Here is a 17,667-nt window from a genome sequence, read left to right as displayed (position 1 = left end):
ACACCAGCCTATCACCTACCTGCTTCCCTGTGATGTCACACCTCTGTTTTCTCTTTCCGAATGCGCGCTCCAACTGGTTACAGGTGACAGTGAGCCCCGCTGATTCATGCTGTTATAAACCCGCTGGCCTCGCTGATTCGCGCTCTTCCGACTGAGTGCAGTTAAATTTACTTTTTCTTAATTAATTTATAGTATCCCTCGTTACTGAACTCCCTCACTTACCAAATTCCCTTCTTCACACTGTGTGCCCTCCAACAGCATTCAGTGCCGACAAGCAGCACTAAGAGTCCCCTGAATTTATACTCTGAAATCAATGCTGTGTCAGCTCTGCTATCATGGCTTGATACCACGTGGATTGAATCGAATTGGCTGAAGACTAGCATCTGTGATGCTGAGGACCTTAGGAGGAGGCCAAGTTGGATCATCCACTCAGTACTTGTGGCTGAAGATTGTTGTAAATGCTTCAGGCTTATCTTTCGCACTGATCTTCAGGGTTCCCCCATCATTGAGGATGGGGATGACTTTGGAGCCTCCTCTTCCGATTAGCTGTTTAATTGTCCACCACCATTCATGACTGGATGTGGCAGGACTGCAGAGTTTTGATCTCATCGGTATATCTGGTGCTGCTTCTAGCATGATCTCCGATACTCCTCATTGATCCAGGGTTGATGCCCATGTTTGATGGTAATGGTAGAATGGGGAAAATGCCAAGCCCTGAGGTTACAGATTGTGGTTGAGTACAATTCTGCTGCTGCTGATGGCCCACAGCGCCTCATGGATGCCCAGTTTTGAGATGCTAGATCTGTTCTGAATCTATTCCATTTAACATGGTGGTTGTGCCACACAGCATGATGTGTGTCCTCAGTGCGAAGACGGGACTTTGTCTCCACAAGGACTGTGCAGGGATCACTCCTACCAATACTGTCATGGACAGATGCATCTGTGACAGGTAGATTGGTGAGGACAAATTCAAGTAGGTGTTCCCTTTTGTTGGTTCTCTAATAATCTGTTGCATTTCCAGTCTAGCAGCTATGTCCTCCAAGACTGGGCTAGCTCGGTCAGTAGTGGCACTTCCGAGCCACTCTTCATGATGGGCATTGAAGTCCCCTACCCAAAGTAAATTCTGTGCACTTGCTCCCCTCAGTGCTTCTTCCAATTTGTGTTCAACATGGAGAAGTAGTCATCCATCAGCTAAGGAGGATGCGGCAGTAGGTGGTAATCAGCAGGAAGCTTCCTTGCCCATGTTTGACCTGATGCCATGAAACTTCATGGAGTTCGGAGTCAATGTTGAGGACTCCCAGCACCACTCCCTCCTGACTGTACACCACTACGCTGCCACCTCGAGTGGGTCTGTCCTGCTGGTGGGACAGGACATATCTGGGGATGGTAATGAAGGAGTCTGGAACCTTACAGCCAGTGTATGATTCAGTGAGTATGACTATGTCAGGCTGTTGTTTGACTAGTCTGTGGGACCACTCTCCCAATTTTTGCACAAGACGCTAGATTGTAGTGAGCAGGGCTTTGCAGGGTCGACTGGGCAGGTGTGCCTTTGTCGTGTCTGGTGCCTAGGTCGATGCTAGCTGTTCTGTCTGGTTTTATTGTTATTATGTCCTTTCACAAGACATAAGCCGTGGTAGGATTCGAACCCATGTGCCCAGAGCAATACCCTGTGTCTCTGGGTTACTAGTCCAGTGACAATACCACTACACCGCCGCCACCCCGGTGGAATTAATATTCTGGCAAATCATATAACTGGGGCTGGGGATAGGGCTATAAACTGTAAAACAAATAATCATAATACAATTGAATTCCATATTACGTTTGAGGCTGACATACTCTAGTCCCTGCTATAACCAGGTGAGGAAGGGGTCTCAGACTCCCCTCCTGCCCCTTTCCTGGTTTGGCCATAACAGGGATTAACTTTTAAAACACAGTGATTTTAGCTTCCCCTCAGTAAGTCCTTGCTCACTGCACTCTAATTGTGATTTCAAATGAACCAACCAGACAGATTTTCTTAGGTTTAAACAAGAAAGATGTACTTTTATTAGCCACAACACTTTAACCTGGTTAAAATTACTAAAAATACATGACGCAACCATGCTAGCATGCATACGAGATAAACACACAAAAAATAGTTACAGAGGGGGAGAAAACATTAAGGGGGGGTTTGAGTAGTAAGTGGAATTCAGTTACTGTCTTTAGCTTTGCTGTAAAGTCCTTGGTTGAAATTGCAGTCTTGTAGTTCTTGCTGGGGCCCAGTGCACACTTTCAAACTTGCTTCTCTGGTACCAGAAAGCTGAAGAGTTCCTCTGTCTTGAGGCTTAAGCTGCTTCCGGGGGTCCCTGGAACCTTGCTTGAGAGACAGAGAGTTTCCTTCTCTTTGGTCTTCAAATTGCAGTCTGTTCAAATCTTTCTGTGAGGCACAATTCAAACAGTTCCCAGTCTGGCCAGCAGGTCAAGTTGTGGAAGTGAGCAGAAAGGCATGGCACTATGCTTGATGGGAAATATAGCCAAGTTAGGAATAGTAACTTTGCTGAGCTCTGATGAAATGATTTAAAGCTTGAGAAACTGCAATGAAATAGTTAAAAGTAAAGGCTGAGAGTGTGAGATCGGATAAACTTACAGGCACTGGTAATTGCAAGGACATTTGTTCATTTATGACTTGATTGTGTGACTCCATGGTTTGGAACAAATGGATTCCTGTGAGAGATGCTGGCCATCCCTGTGTGAGTGATGAAACGGAATGAAAGGCCACACTATCACTGTATACTGTTGCTGCTTGGTGTTACTTCATGATGTGACTTGATAGAGATTACAGGATCCCAGGACTTATGGCAATTGTGGGAATCAAAATCAGTATCTTGTTTCTAACCCCTCTTCCTTTGCTAATTGTCTTAATGTCTGTTTTCTTTTAATCTTGCTAATGCAAAACAATATTATGTTAGTAACAAGTATGTATTGAGAATAGAGGGTATTATTAACCTCAGTAACAAATATACTGCATGTTATCATTTGTTTGAAAGTCGAATTGTACCACACTGATTGGTTAAACAAGGGGGTGTAGCGTGAATCTTAATGTATAAACAGTAGTACCTGTATCACAAACTTCACTTACTCTGGTGGACCAGACAGACTCTGGGTGGAGTCAGTGTCGTTGTATTGGAGTAAGTCAGCCGGCTAAATGCGCAAATAAAGTAATTGATTTTACCTACACATCCGACTCGGTGTATTTACTGAACCAGACTGAAGGAAAAAAGAACTCAGATTTACATAGTGACTAGCTCTTTGAAACAGCATCGGCTGCGAGGGTTGTTGATCCTCAAGGTTCTCCAGTCACTCTCAATGGGGTGTGGAGCTCTGGCTCTTATACAGACAAAGAAGGTTGAAAATTATGATTGCCCAGACCATTCTTGTTAATTGAATCAGTGCACACTTCCATTGTCTCTCTATTCAACTATCTCTCAGAACAGAAATGTGCAACCGTGTTTCAGCTGTCCAATTCTGGTCTTTTTTAAAAACAAGTTCTGTGCAATGTCCAGTAAAAGGGTTCAAGTAGTGTTCCATCTGAAGATTAATATGTTTCCATTTGGCAGGTGTGGTTTCCGTCACACCTCCACCTCTCACCGAATGAAATGCAACATTAGGGGAGCATTTCATTATAAATTAGAAGGAAGAGAAAATGTAGGAGAGTGCATATGCATTTCTCTCATTCATTCAGAAAACTTAAAATTGTTACTGCCTGTCTTTCCTCTGCAGCAGTGCTGCTTTAAACTGCCCCTTTTCCTTGAAGCGGGTCTGAGATAATTATGTGTTTCCCAAGGGGTTTAAAATTTCTTCACTATCAGCCTGCAATATGTTGGGAATGGGCATCCCAATAAACATTTTTGGGGAGGTTTGAGGTTTTCACATTTCCATGATGGTCTAGGCTGCCTTTGCTCCTGTTGGGGTCTGCAGGGGGATGGTTAGATTTAATTAGCCCTGGTTTGGAGTTCTGATCATGGGAGTTGGCAGTGGGTGGATCCATTCTGACCTCACTTTCAGTGCTTTGCTGAGTCAATGCAAGTGCTGTTCACTTCAGGGCACTGTTAGTTCCCTTTTCTCCTGACTGTGGGGGTAGATTCTTTACTAATCTTCCCTTTGTCCTTTGGGACAGTCCTGCTTGCAGGCATTTGTCCATATTCAACTGCACGCCCCTGCGGCACTTTGACTAGCTGAGGCATCACCCTCACTGTTTCTCTGCCCTCTTGAGTACTTTCTTTGTCCCTGCAGGTTTCTGTAAGTGCTGTTAACAACCCTGGTGGGGTGTTTCTGGTGTCTGCATTTACATTGGAGGATGTGGGGTCTAATTTTTCCAACATTTTTGGGGTTGGCTGACCGGACAGTACGGGTTTTTATTTGGGAATCCTCCCAGACCTCCTTTAACCTGTCCTCTTTGTCCCTTTTTCCTCTTTCCTCTCGAACTTTTTGCCAGCCCTGTGTCTGTCTGTCCCCTTTTGTTCACGGCAGGGATCCCTGACAGTTCACCAGCCCTCTGCTGGTGGGTCCTCCAAATGGTGGTACAGGACTTAGGGGTGCAGATTTCACTGGGGTTTCCCCTCAATCTGGCACATGTGTCAACACCTACAGTATCCACTACATCCTTGTTGAGGTTTTGCCAGTCAAACTGCTGTCTGATACGGGCTTTGGTTTTTTGTATACCAATATGTTCAGTCGTTGAAATCTCTTGGGCCATTCTTAATATTTCCTTCCAGTACCTCTGCAGCACCACTATCTGGTGAACCACTGTCCATTTTTTTGTCATAGAGTCATAGAGAGATGCAGCACTGAAACAGGCCCTTCGGCCCACCAAGTCTGTGCTGACCAACAACCACTCAGGTCTGTGAGGAGAACTCAGTTTTCTCATCAGTTCCTCATTCTTTAAATAATAGCAATTAAGGACTCCCTCTGCTTCATTTTCAGTCCGGGTAGCCTGTGCTAACTTTCTCAATACTGGGTCAGCTTGCTGAGCCTATACTAGGAATAAATGGGTCTTTTTCCGAGTGGCAGGCATTGACCAGTGGGGTACCACAGGGATCGGTGCTAGAACCCCAGCTATTCACAATATATATTAATGATATAGATGAGGGAATTAAATGTAAGATATCCAAGTTTGCAGATGACACAAAGCTGGGTGGAGGATGCAGAGAAGCTCCAGTGTGATTTGGACAGGTTGAGTGAGTGGGCAAATACATGACAGATGCAGTATAATGTGGATAAATGTGAGGTTATCCACTTTGGTGGCAAAAATAGAAAGGTAGATTATCTGAATGGCGATAGACTGGGAAAGGGGGAGGTGCAACGAGACCTGGGTGTCCTTGTGCACCAGTCTGAAAGTAAGCATGCAGGTGCAGCAGGCAGTTAAGAAGGCAAATGGTACATTGGCCTTCATAGCAAGAGGATTTGAGTAAAGGAGCAAGGATGTCTTGCTGCAATTATACAAGGCCTTGGTGAGACCACATCTGGAGTATTGTGTGCAGTTTTGGTCTCCTTATCTGAGGAAGAATGTTCTTGCTATAGAGGGAGTGCAGCGAAGATTCACCAGACTGATTCTTCGGATGGCGGGACTGACATATGAGGAGAGATTGGGTCAATTAGGCTTGTATTCGCTAGAGTTTAGAAGAATGAGAGGAGATCTCATAGAAAGCTACAAAATTCTAACAGGACTGGACAGACTAGATGCAGGAAGGCTATTCCCGATGGTGGGGGAATCCAGGACCAGGGGTCATAGTCTAAGGATAAGGGGTAAGCCATTTAGGATTGAGATGAGGAGGGATTTCTTCATCCAGAGAGTGGTGAACCTGTGAAATTCTCTACCACTGAAAGCAGTTGAGGCCAAATCATTAAATATATTCAAGAAAGAGTTAGATATTGTTCTTAGGGCTAAAGGAATCAAAGGATACGGGGAGAAAGTGGAAACAGGGTACTGAGTTTGGACAATCAGCCATGATCGTATTGAATGGCGGTGCAAGCTCGAAGGACCGAACGGCCTACTCCTGCTCCTATTTTCTATGTTTCTATCCATCTAATTCATTCCCTGGGTCCTATAACTATCCAAAAGAAATTTCAGACTGACAGATCACATGGTCATCTGTCTGCAGTGCCAATTCAGTTTCCTCTGGGGGAGCTGGTTTGGTCATGGCCCCATTCACTACACATTCAGGGGAAGTGCAGGGGAAGGTCTCCTGCCATTGCCCTGTCTCACTGACCTCCTTCCGTCTCTCTTTCACTACTGGGGAAACTACCACCTTCGCCCCCGCAAGATCATTACCTAGGAGCAGGTCAACCCCGTCCACAGGCAAACTAGGGACAATCCCTACGGTCACCCGTCCCGAACTAGGTTGCACTCCAACTGTAAAGGTATGGCCGGATACTGCCCTCCAATACAATTCACCACCATTCTGGTATTAACTGCATTCTCTGGGGGAAAGGTCAGGCCTTTTCCCAGCAAAAGGGATCTGGCGGTCCCTGTGTCCCTGAGGATTACTATGGGCTTGCTTGCCCCACTCGAGGGGTATGGGGTTACTCTCCCTTCGGATACAAATTCCTGATAACCTTCAGGGATCCTATTAAATTTTGCTGCACTCGTAGCAGTATCTTTTCTGGGTCTTACTGCTGCTGCAGTTAAAGCCACAGCTTATTCTGCTGCGCTTTCATTCAGGGTCCCTTCTCCTTCACTGAGCGGGTGTGCCCTGATGAAACCTACTGGCTTTCCCCATAGTTTCCAGCAGTCAGCTCTTAGATGATCTGCCTTATTACAATGGAAGCACACAGGCCTCTGTGTCTCACTCCTACTTACAGCACTATCCTTTTTGGCTGGAGGAGGGCTTCGTGTATCCAAATTTTCTTTCCCTCCCAGGACTGCTTGGGCTCCTATCACGTTCCCATCTTTTGTCCTTTTCGGATTTGTGGGAGTGACTAGGAAAGGTTTTCTCCTGGGGAACCAACTTGTATATTAGAAAAAACTCAACAGCCAGAACTGCGGCTTGCCTCGTTCAACGTACTTTTTGTTCCTCCACAAAGGTCTTTGTAGAGAGTGGGAGAGTGTTTTTAAAATCCTCGAGGAGAATTACCTCTCTGAGGCTTTCATAGGTGGGCTGCACTTTAAGAGCCCTCAACCACTGGTCAAAAGCCAGCTGCTTACTCCTCTCAAACTCCAAGTATGTTTGATCAGCTTGTTGCTGGAGGGTAGCATTTTTAGTCAGTTAATAATTTGATGAACTCTCACCTGGCAACTTTCACAGACTTTTCCTGTTCGCTTGTTTTGTAGCAGTAGAATCCAGTTCTTAGCTGGCCATTTTAACTGCCTTGCACATTTCTCAAAAGATACAAAACATTCTTCTGCCTCTCCCTCATTGAATTTTGCAATCAATTGGGAAAATTTAAAAAACTCAGCACACAGTCCTGCATTACTTGTATTCTCCATATTGGTCAGGCTTTCACTGGGGTTACTCTGTCGTCCCCTAGCTAACTCAAGCCACCTCAGCTCTTTTTCCTCCTGTTGCGTCCGGAAATGTCTTTCTCTCTCTGTCTGTCTCTCTCTTCTCTCTTTTTCTCTCTCTCTTTCCCTGGCTTCGAATTCAAGTTTCCTCTGTTCCAATTGTATCTTTGCTAACATTACCCTGTTGGACTAGAATTCTAACCCTGCCTCTGATTCTTCAGATTTGAGGGAAAAGTGGTTGGCCACTAGTCTTCGGAGTTCCGAGTTCCTAGCTTTGGCACAGAAAGTGATCCCACACTGCTCAGCCATATTCCTCAACTCCTCCATACATAGTGCCTTTAACTTATCCCAAGTTGCTTCATCCCAGCTTGGGGAGTTAGTAGCTTTGGTCGCGGACATGTTAGTATTCTATCACACACAACCACAAGAAAACCTGTATTGAAATCTTTTCTCTTTTTTTAATTGGAATCAATTTGTTTTCCGACTTCCAATTTCTTGTTTGGCTGTGGGTCCAATCTGGACGCTAGCTCCCAAGTTTCTGTTATGACCAAGTGAGGAATGGGATCTTAGGCTCCCCTCCTGCCCCTTTCCTGGTTTGGCTGTAACAGGGATTAACTTTTAAAACACAATGTTTTTAGCTTCCCTTCAGTGAATCCTTGCTCACTGCTCTCTAATTGTGATCTCAAATGAACCAACCAGACAAGTTTTCTTAGGTTTCAACAAGAAGGATGTAAGTTTATTAGCTGCAACACTCTAACTCGGTTAAAATACTAAAAATATGTGACGCAACCACGCTAACATGCATACGAGATAAACACACACACAAATAGATACAGAGATGGAGAAAGAATTAAGGGGGGAGGGGTTTGAGTAGTAAATGGAATTCAGTTACTGTCTTTAGTTTTGCTGTAAAGTCCTTGGTTGAAATTGCAGTCTTGTAGTTCTTGCTGGGGCCCACTCCAGCCTTAAGGGGCAGGCAGGAGAGCACAGGCGCAGTGTGCAATGTCAGCAGCGCGCATGTGCAGTGCCAGGACAGTGCAAGCACAGAAATAAAAGCAAAATAGTGCGGATGCTGGGAACCTGAAATAAAAACAAGAAATGCTGGAAATACTCAGCAGGTCTGGCAGCATCTATGAAGAGAGAAGCAGAGATAACGTTTCAGGTCAGTGACCCTTCTTCAGAACTGGCAAATATTAGAAATGTAAAAGGTTATAAGCAAGTAAAGCGGGAGTGAGGCAAGAGATAACAAAGGAGAAGGTGTAGATAGGACAAGGTCACAGAATAGCTGAGCAGAGGCTCAGTGCCAACTCTCAGGCACTTCTTCCTACCTCCTTCTGGACCATGACCCCACCACCAAACATCAAGCTCCTGTCCACAGGATTGTCACTGAGCTCATCTCCTCTGGAGATCTTCCCTCTGCAGCTTCCAACCTCATAGTCCTGCAACCCCGAACAGCCCGCTTCTACCTCCTCCCCAAAATCCACAAACAGGACTGTCCCAGCAGACCCATTGTGTCAGCCTGCTCCTGCCCCACTGAACTTATTTCTTCCTATCCTGATTCTATCTTTTCTCCGCTGGTCCAGTCTCTTCCCACCTACATCCGTGACTCTTCTGACACCCTACATCATTTTGACAATTTCCAGTTTCCTGGCCCCAACCGCCTCTTCTTCATTATGGACGTCCAATCTCTCTACACCTCTATCCCCCACCAGAACGGTTTTAGGGCTCTCCGCTTCTTCCTTGAACAGAGGCCCAACCAGTCCCCATCCACCACCACCCTCCTCCGCCTGGCTGAATTTATACTCACATTGAACAACTTCTCCTTCAACTCCACTCACTTCCTTCAAGTAAAAAGTGTTGCAATGGGTACCCGCATGGGTCCTAGTTATGCCTGACTTTTTGTGGGTTATGTCAAACATTCCTTGTTGCAGTCCTACTCAGGCCCCCTCCCCCAACTGTTTTTCCAATACACTGATGACTGTATTGGTTCCATTTCCTGCTCCTGCCCCGAACTGGAAAACTTTGCTTCTAACTTCCACCCTTCTCTCACCTTTACATGGTCCATCTCTAACACTTCCCTTCCCTTCCTCGACTTCTCTGTCTCCATCTCTGGGGATAGGCTGTCCAGAACAAAGAACAAAGAACAAAGAACAGTACAGCACAGGAACAGGCCATTCGGCCCTCCAAGCCTGTGCCGATCTTGATGCCTGCCAAAACTAAAACCTTCTGCACTTCCGGGAACCATATCCCTCTATTCCCATCCTATTCATGTATTTGTCAAGATGCCTCTTAAACGTCTCTATGGTACCTGCTTCCACCACCTCCCCCGGCAACAGGTTCCAGGCACTCACCACCCTCTGTGTAAAGAACTTGCCTCGCACATCCCCTCTAAACTTTGCCCCTCTCACCTTAAACCTATGTCCCCTAGTAACTGACTCTTCCACCCTGGGAAAAAGCTTCTGACTATCCACTCTGTCCATGCCGCTCATAACTTTGTAAACCTCCATCATGTCGCCCCTCCACCTCCGTCGTTCCAGTGAAAACAATCCGAGTTTATCCAACCCCTCCTCACAGCTAATGCCCTCCAAACCAGGCAACATCCTGGTAAACCTCTTCTGTCCCCTCTCCAAAGCCTCCACATCCTTCTGGTAGTGTGGCGACCAGAATTGCATGCAATATTCTAAGTGTGGCCTAATTAAAGTTCTGTACAGCTGCAGCATGACTTGCCTATTTTTATACTCTATGCCCCGACCGATGAAGGCAAGCATGCCGTATGCCTTCTTGACTACCTTATCCACCTGCGTTGCCACTTTCAGTGACCTGTACGCCCAGATCTCTCTGCCATTTACTGTATACTTCCCACCTGCATTCGACCTTCCAAAATGCATTCCAATATCCATTATAAGCCCACTGACTCCCACAGCTACTTCTTCACACCCTGCCTCCTGTAAGGACGCCATTCCATTCTTCCAGTTTCTCTGTCTCCGACGCATCTGCACTGATGATGCTACCTTCCATGACAGCACTTCTGTTATGCCTTCCTTTTCCCTCAACTGAGGATTCCCCCCCACTGTGGTTGACAGGGCCCTCAACCGTGTCCGGCCCATTTCCCGCACCTCTACCCTCACCCCTTCCTCCCTCCCTCCCAGAACCGTGACAGGGTTCCCCTTGTCCTCACTTTCCACCCCACCAGCCTCCATATCCAAACGATCATGTCCCTGTCAGACAGGGAAGGGATGGTCATGTGAGGGAACCGTGGTTGACAAGAGAGGTTGAGAGTCTTGTTAGGAAGAAGAAGGATGCGTATATAAAGTTGAGGAAAAAGGGCACAGGCATAGCTCTGGAGGGATACAAGATGGCCAGGAAGGATCTGAAGAAAGGGATTAGGAGAGCTAAGAGAGGGCATGAAAAATGCTTGGCGGGTAGGATAAAAGAAAACCCCAAGGCCTTTTACGCGTATGTCAGAAATATGAGGATGACTAGGGGGACCATAGGTCCGGTCAAGGACAATAGCGGGAGACTGTGTGTTGAGCCGGAAGAGATAAGTGAGGTTTTGAATGAGTACTTCTCTTCGGTATTTACGAATGAGAAGGGGTGTATTACTGAAGAGGACGGTGTGAAACAGACTGGTAAGCTCGAGGAAGTGCTCGTTAGGAGGGAAGATGTGTTGGGGTTTTTGAATAACTTGAAGATAGACAAGTCTCCCGGGCCTGACGGGGTATATCCAAGGATGTTATGGGAAGCAAGGGATGAAATTGCAGAGCCGCTGGCAATGATCTTTTCATCTTCTCTGCTGACGGGGGTGGTACCAGGTGATTGGAGGGTGGCAAATGTTGTGCCCCTGTTCAAGAAAGGGAATAGGAACAACCCTGGGAATTACAGGCCAGTTAGTCTTACTTCGGTGGTAGGCAAGTTGATGGAAAAGGTGCTGAGGGATAGGATTTCTGAGCATCTGGAAAGACACTGCTTGATTCGGGACAGTCAGCACGGTTTTGTGAGGGGTAGGTCTTGCCTCACAAGCCTGATTGAATTCTTTGAGCAGGTGACCAAGCAAGTGGATGAGGGTAAACCAGTGGATGTGGTGTACATGGATTTTAGTAAGGCATTTGATAAGGTCCCCCATGGTAGACTTATGGAGAAAGTCAGGAGGCATGGGATAGTGGGGAATGTGGCCAGTTGGATTAAGAATTGGCTAACTGATAGAAGGCAGAGAGTGGTCTTAGATGGTAAATACTCAGCCTGGAGCCCAGTTACCAGTGGCGTGCCGCAGGGATCAGTTCTGGGTCCTCTCCTCTTTGTGATTTTTATTAACGACTTGGATGAGGACGTCGAAGGGTGGGTCAGTAAATTTGCAGATGATACAAAGGTTGGTGGAGTTGTGGATACCGAGGAGGGCTATTGTCGTCTGCAAAGGGACTTGGATAGGTTGCAGTGCTGGGCTGAAAAGTGGCAGATGGAGTTTAACCCTGAAAAGTGTGAGGTCGTCCATTTTGGAAGGACAAACATGAATGCAAAATACTGGGTTAACGGTAGGGTTCTTGGGCATGTGGAGGAGCAGAGAGACCTTGGGGTCTATGTGCATAGATCATTGAAAGTTGCAACTCAAGTGGATAGGGCTGTGAAGAAGGCATATGGGGTGTTAGCGTTCATTAGCAGAGGGATTGAATTTAAGAGCCGTGAGGTGATGATGCAGCTGTACAGGACCTTGGTAAGGCCTCATTTGGAGTACTGTGTGCAGTTCTGGTCGCCTCATTTTAGGAAGGATGTGGAAGCCTTGGAGAGGGTGCAGAGGAGATTTACCAGGATGTTGCCTGGAATGGAGAATAAGTCTTACGAGGAAAGGCTGAACATTCTAGGCCTCTTCTCATTAGAAAGGAGAAGGATGAGGGGTGACATGATAGAGGTTTATAAGATGATCAGGGGAATAGATAGGGTAGACAGTCAGAAACTTTTTCCCCGGGTGGAGCAAAGCGTTACAAGGGGTCATAAATTTAAGGTGAAGGGTGGGAGATATAAGGGGGATGTCAGGGGAAGGTTCTTTACCCAGAGAGTGGTCGAGGCATGGAATGCCTTGCCCGGGGAAGTTGTTGAGTCAGAAACTTTAGGGACTTTCAAAAGGCTTTTGGATAGGTATATGGATAAAGGAGAATGATGGGGTATAGATTAAATTGTCCTTGACAGAGGACAAAGGATCGGCACAACATTGTGGGCCGAAGGGCCTGTTCTGTGCTGTATGTTCTATGTTCTATGTTCTATGATCATCCTCCGCCATTTCTGCCACCTCCAGCGTGATGCCACAAACGCATCTTCCCCTCCCTTCCCCTGTCAGCATTCCGAAGGGATCGTTCCCTCTGTGACACCCTGGTCCACTCCTCCATTATCCCCACCATCTCGTCTCCTTCCCATGGCACCTTCCCCTGCAATTGAAGGTTTAATACCTGCCCATTTACCTCCTCTCTCCTCACTATCCCAGGCCCCAAACACTCCTTTCAAGTGAAGCAGCGATTTACTTATACTTCTTTCAATGTAGTATACTGTATTCGCTGCTCACAATGGGGAGACCAAATGCAGACTGGGTGACCACTTTGTGGAACACCTCCGCTCAGTCCGCAAGCATGATCCCGAGCTTCCGGTTGCTTGCCATTTCAACATTCCCCCCTACTCACATCTCTGTCCTGGGATTGCTGCAGTATTCCAGTGAACATCAACGCAAACTCGAGGAATAGCATCTCATTTACTGATTAGGCACAGTACAGCCTGTTGGACTGAACATTGAGTTCAATAATTTTAGAGCATACGTGCCCCCCATTTTACTTTCATATTTAGTTATTATTTTCTTATATATTTTGTGTTTATTTTATTTTATTTCATCTTAGTTTGTTCAGTTTGCTTACCACTTTTTTTTTCATGTTTGTACTTGCAGCTGTTCAATTTTCAGTCCGTTAACACCCTATCTGTACTAATGCTTTGTCTTTCAACACACCATTAACATATTGTTTGTCTTTGCTCTATGACTTTCTGGTCAGCTATTCTGTGACCTTGTTCTATATACACCTTCTCCTTTGTTATCTCTTGCCTCTCCCCGGCTTTACTTACCTTTTACATTTCTAATATTTGCCAGTTCTAATGAAGGATCACAAACCTGAAACATTAACTCTGCTTCTCTGAGTATTTCCTGTTTTTATTTCAGCGCAAGCGCAGTGTACGATGTCAGGAGCGCACAGGCATTGTGTGCGGTGTCAGAAGTGCGCAGGCGCAGTGTCAGGAGAGCGCAGGGACGGGATGCTGCGTTAGCAGAGCGCAGGCGCAGTGTCAGGAGAGCGCAGGCGCAGTGTGCAGGGTCAGGCTAGCGCAGCCGTGGTGTGTGGTGCAGCCATGCCGATGAAAGGTCGGTTTCCAGTGCGCCGAACGCTTGAGTTCTTGAGGAGTGGGGTTGTGGTGCTCAAGGACTCGGTGAAGATTTTAACGGTGAATTACAACACGCATGGCGAGCGAAGCGATGGAGCAAGGTCAGCGGTGGGGATTCAGTGACTGTGGAAATGCCTGTCACAATGGAGACTCGGGGAAGCGAATCCTGTAACTACTGAGACTTGGGCGGGGATTCCTGTCACTATGGAGACTGTGGAGGGGGAGGGGGTCTTGTCACTATGGAGACTGTGGAGGGGGAGGGGGTCTTGTCACTATGGAGACTGTGGAGGGGGAGGGGGTCTTGTCACTATGGAGACTGTGGAGGGGGAGGGGGTCCTGTCACTATGGAGACTGTGGAGGGGGAGGGGGTCTTGTCACTATGGAGACTGTGGAGGGGGAGGGGGTCTTGTCACTATGGAGACTGTGGAGGGGGAGGGGGTCTTGTCACTATGGAGACTGTGGAGGGGGAGGGGGTCTTGTCACTATGGAGACTGTGGAGGGGGAGGGGGTCTTGTCACTATGGAGACTGTGGAGGGGGAGGGGGTCTTGTCACTATGGAGACTGTGGAGGGGGAGGGGGTCTTGTCACTATGGAGACTGTGGAGGGGGAGGGGGTCTTGTCACTATGGAGACTGTGGAGGGGGAGGGGGTCTTGTCACTATGGAGACTGTGGAGGGGGAGGGGGTCTTGTCACTATGGAGACTGTGGAGGGGGAGGGGGTCTTGTCACTATGGAGACTGTGGAGGGGGAGGGGGTCTTGTCACTATGGAGACTGTGGAGGGGGAGGGGGTCTTGTCACTATGGAGACTGTGGAGGGGGAGGGGGTCTTGTCACTATGGAGACTGTGGAGGGGGAGGGGGTCTTGTCACTATGGAGACTGTGGAGGGGGAGGGGGTCTTGTCACTATGGAGACTGTGGAGGGGGAGGGGGTCTTGTCACTATGGAGACTGTGGAGGGGGAGGGGGTCTTGTCACTATGGAGACTGTGGAGGGGGAGGGGGTCTTGTCACTATGGAGACTGTGGAGGGGGAGGGGGTCTTGTCACTATGGAGACTGTGGAGGGGGAGGGGGTCTTGTCACTATGGAGACTGTGGAGGGGGAGGGGGTCTTGTCACTATGGAGACTGTGGAGGGGGAGGGGGTCTTGTCACTATGGAGACTGTGGAGGGGGAGGGGGTCTTGTCACTATGGAGACTGTGGAGGGGGAGGGGGTCTTGTCACTATGGAGACTGTGGAGGGGGAGGGGGTCTTGTCACTATGGAGACTGTGGAGGGGGAGGGGGTCTTGTCACTATGGAGACTGTGGAGGGGGAGGGGGTCTTGTCACTATGGAGACTGTGGAGGGGGAGGGGGTCTTGTCACTATGGAGACTGTGGAGGGGGAGGGGGTCTTGTCACTATGGAGACTGTGGAGGGGGAGGGGGTCTTGTCACTATGGAGACTGTGGAGGGGGAGGGGGTCTTGTCACTATGGAGACTGTGGAGGGGGAGGGGGTCTTGTCACTATGGAGACTGTGGAGAGGGAGGGGGTCTTGTCACTTTGGAGACTGTGGAGGGGGAGGGGGTCTTGTCACTTTGGAGACTGTGGAGGGGGAGGGGGTCTTGTCACTTTGGAGACTGTGGAGGGGGAGGGGGTCTTGTCACTTTGGAGACTGTGGAGGGGGAGGGGGTCTTGTCACTTTGGAGACTGTGGAGGGGGAGGGGGTCTTGTCACTATGGAGACTGTGGAGGGGGAGGGGGTCTTGTCACTATGGAGACTGTGGAGAGGGAGGGGGTCTTGTCACTTTGGAGACTGTGGAGGGGGAGGGGGTCTTGTCACTTTGGAGACTGTGGAGGGGGAGGGGGTCTTGTCACTTTGGAGACTGTGGAGGGGGAGGGGGTCTTGTCACTTTGGAGACTGTGGAGGGGGAGGGGGTCTTGTCACTTTGGAGACTGTGGAGGGGGAGGGGGTCTTGTCACTTTGGAGACTGTGGAGGGGGAGGGGGTCTTGTCACTTTGGAGACTGTGGAGGGGGAGGGGGTCTTGTCACTATGGAGACTGTGGAGGGGGAGGGGGTCTTGTCACTATGGAGACTGTGGAGGGGGAGGGGGTCTTGTCACTATGGAGACTGTGGAGGGGGAGGGGGTCTTGTCACTTTGGAGACTGTGGAGGGGGAGGGGGTCTTGTCACTATGGAGACTGTGGAGGGGGAGGGGGTCTTGTCACTATGGAGACTGTGGAGGGGGAGGGGGTCTTGTCACTTTGGAGACTGTGGAGGGGGAGGGGGTCTTGTCACTTTGGAGACTGTGGAGGGGGAGGGGGTCTTGTCACTATGGAGACTGTGGAGGGGGAGGGGGTCTTGTCACTATGGAGACTGTGGAGGGGGAGGGGGTCTTGTCACTATGGAGACTGTGGAGAGGGAGGGGGTCTTGTCACTATGGAGACTGTGGAGGGGGAGGGGGGTCTTGTCACTATGGAGACTGTGGAGAGGGAGGGGGTCTTGTCACTATGGAGACTGTGGAGAGGGAGGGGGTCTTGTCACTATGGAGACTGTGGAGAGGGAGGGGGTCTTGTCACTATGGAGACTGTGGAGGGGGAGGGGGTCTTGTCACTTTGGAGACTGTGGAGGGGGAGGGGGTCTTGTCACTTTGGAGACTGTGGAGGGGGAGGGGGTCTTGTCACTATGGAGACTGTGGAGGGGGAGGGGGTCTTGTCACTTTGGAGACTGTGGAGGGGGAGGGGGTCTTGTCACTATGGAGACTGTGGAGGGGGAGGGGGTCTTGTCACTATGGAGACTGTGGAGAGGGAGGGGGTCCTGTCACTATGGAGACTGGGGAGGGGGTCTTGTCACTATGGAGACTGTGGAGGGGGAGGGGGTCTTGTCACTATGGAGACTGTGGAGGGGGAGGGGGTCTTGTCACTATGGAGACTGTGGAGGGGGAGGGGGTCTTGTCACTTTGGAGACTGTGGAGGGGGAGGGGGTCTTGTCACTATGGAGACTGTGGAGGGGGAGGGGGTCTTGTCACTATGGAGACTGTGGAGGGGGAGGGGGTCTTGTCACTGTGGAGACTGTGGAGGGGGAGGGGGTCTTGTCACTATGGAGACTGTGGAGGGGGAGGGGGTCTTGTCACTTTGGAGCCTGTGGAGGGGGAGGGGGTCTTGTCACTATGGAGACTGTGGAGGGGGAGGGGGTCTTGTCACTATGGAGTTTGTAGGGGTCTCCTGTATTCATGAAGACTGCAGGAAGGAGAGAAAGAGAGGTTTAGGGAGGGAATTCTAGAGCTATGTCCAGGCAGCTGAAGGCACGGCTGCCAAGGGTACAGCAGTTAAAATCAGAGATGTTCGAAAGGCCAGAATTGGAGGAGCGCACATACAGGGAAGTGTGAAGTGATGCATTTTGGAGGGAAGAACGCAGGGAAGCAATACAAGATAAAGGATACAATCCTAAAGTGGGGTTGCTGGAACAGAGAGACCTGGGGGTATATGTACACAAATTGTCGAAGGTGACTGGGTAGGTTGAAGAAAGCATAGAGTACAAAAGCAAAGGAGTTTTGACTGTAGAGGTTAGCTGTATTAATAGTGTTGTAGGACATTCTAGAGAAAGTCTTAGACTCTGGTAAAGGTTAACTAACAACTGTATTATTTACAGTGCCTATATGCACTCTCAACAAGCCACATGAACTAGCATCCTTTGTGCTGCTGTACCTTCTTCGCCAGCCTATCTCATGTGTCTGTTATCTCATTGCTTGTACAGTGGAAGGGACCTCTCTCTCTGTCTTGGTATTGACCCTTTACATCCTTACACTATAA

The 17,667-nt window shown here is 48.6% G+C and overlaps 1 protein-coding gene across 1 annotated transcript in view; it reads left to right on the top strand.

The window, feature by feature from the left end:
• The first annotated feature begins 13,789 nt into the window (after positions 1 to 13,789).
• mrps25 (mitochondrial ribosomal protein S25) overlaps positions 13,790 to 17,667 on the top strand; it is a 49,077-nt gene continuing 45,199 nt past the window's right edge. The window contains exon 1 of the mRNA XM_068052289.1: positions 13,790 to 13,986. Coding sequence (XP_067908390.1) covers positions 13,853 to 13,986 — 134 coding nt within the window. The 5' untranslated portion in view covers positions 13,790 to 13,852. The remainder of the gene's footprint in view (positions 13,987 to 17,667) is intronic.

The sequence above is a fragment of the Heterodontus francisci genome, chromosome 19 (genome assembly GCF_036365525.1).
Source record: "Heterodontus francisci isolate sHetFra1 chromosome 19, sHetFra1.hap1, whole genome shotgun sequence".
Lineage (NCBI taxonomy): Eukaryota > Metazoa > Chordata > Chondrichthyes > Heterodontiformes > Heterodontidae > Heterodontus > Heterodontus francisci.
Note: the sequence above shows the minus strand (reverse complement) of the source record. Positions and strands in the feature narration are given on the sequence as shown.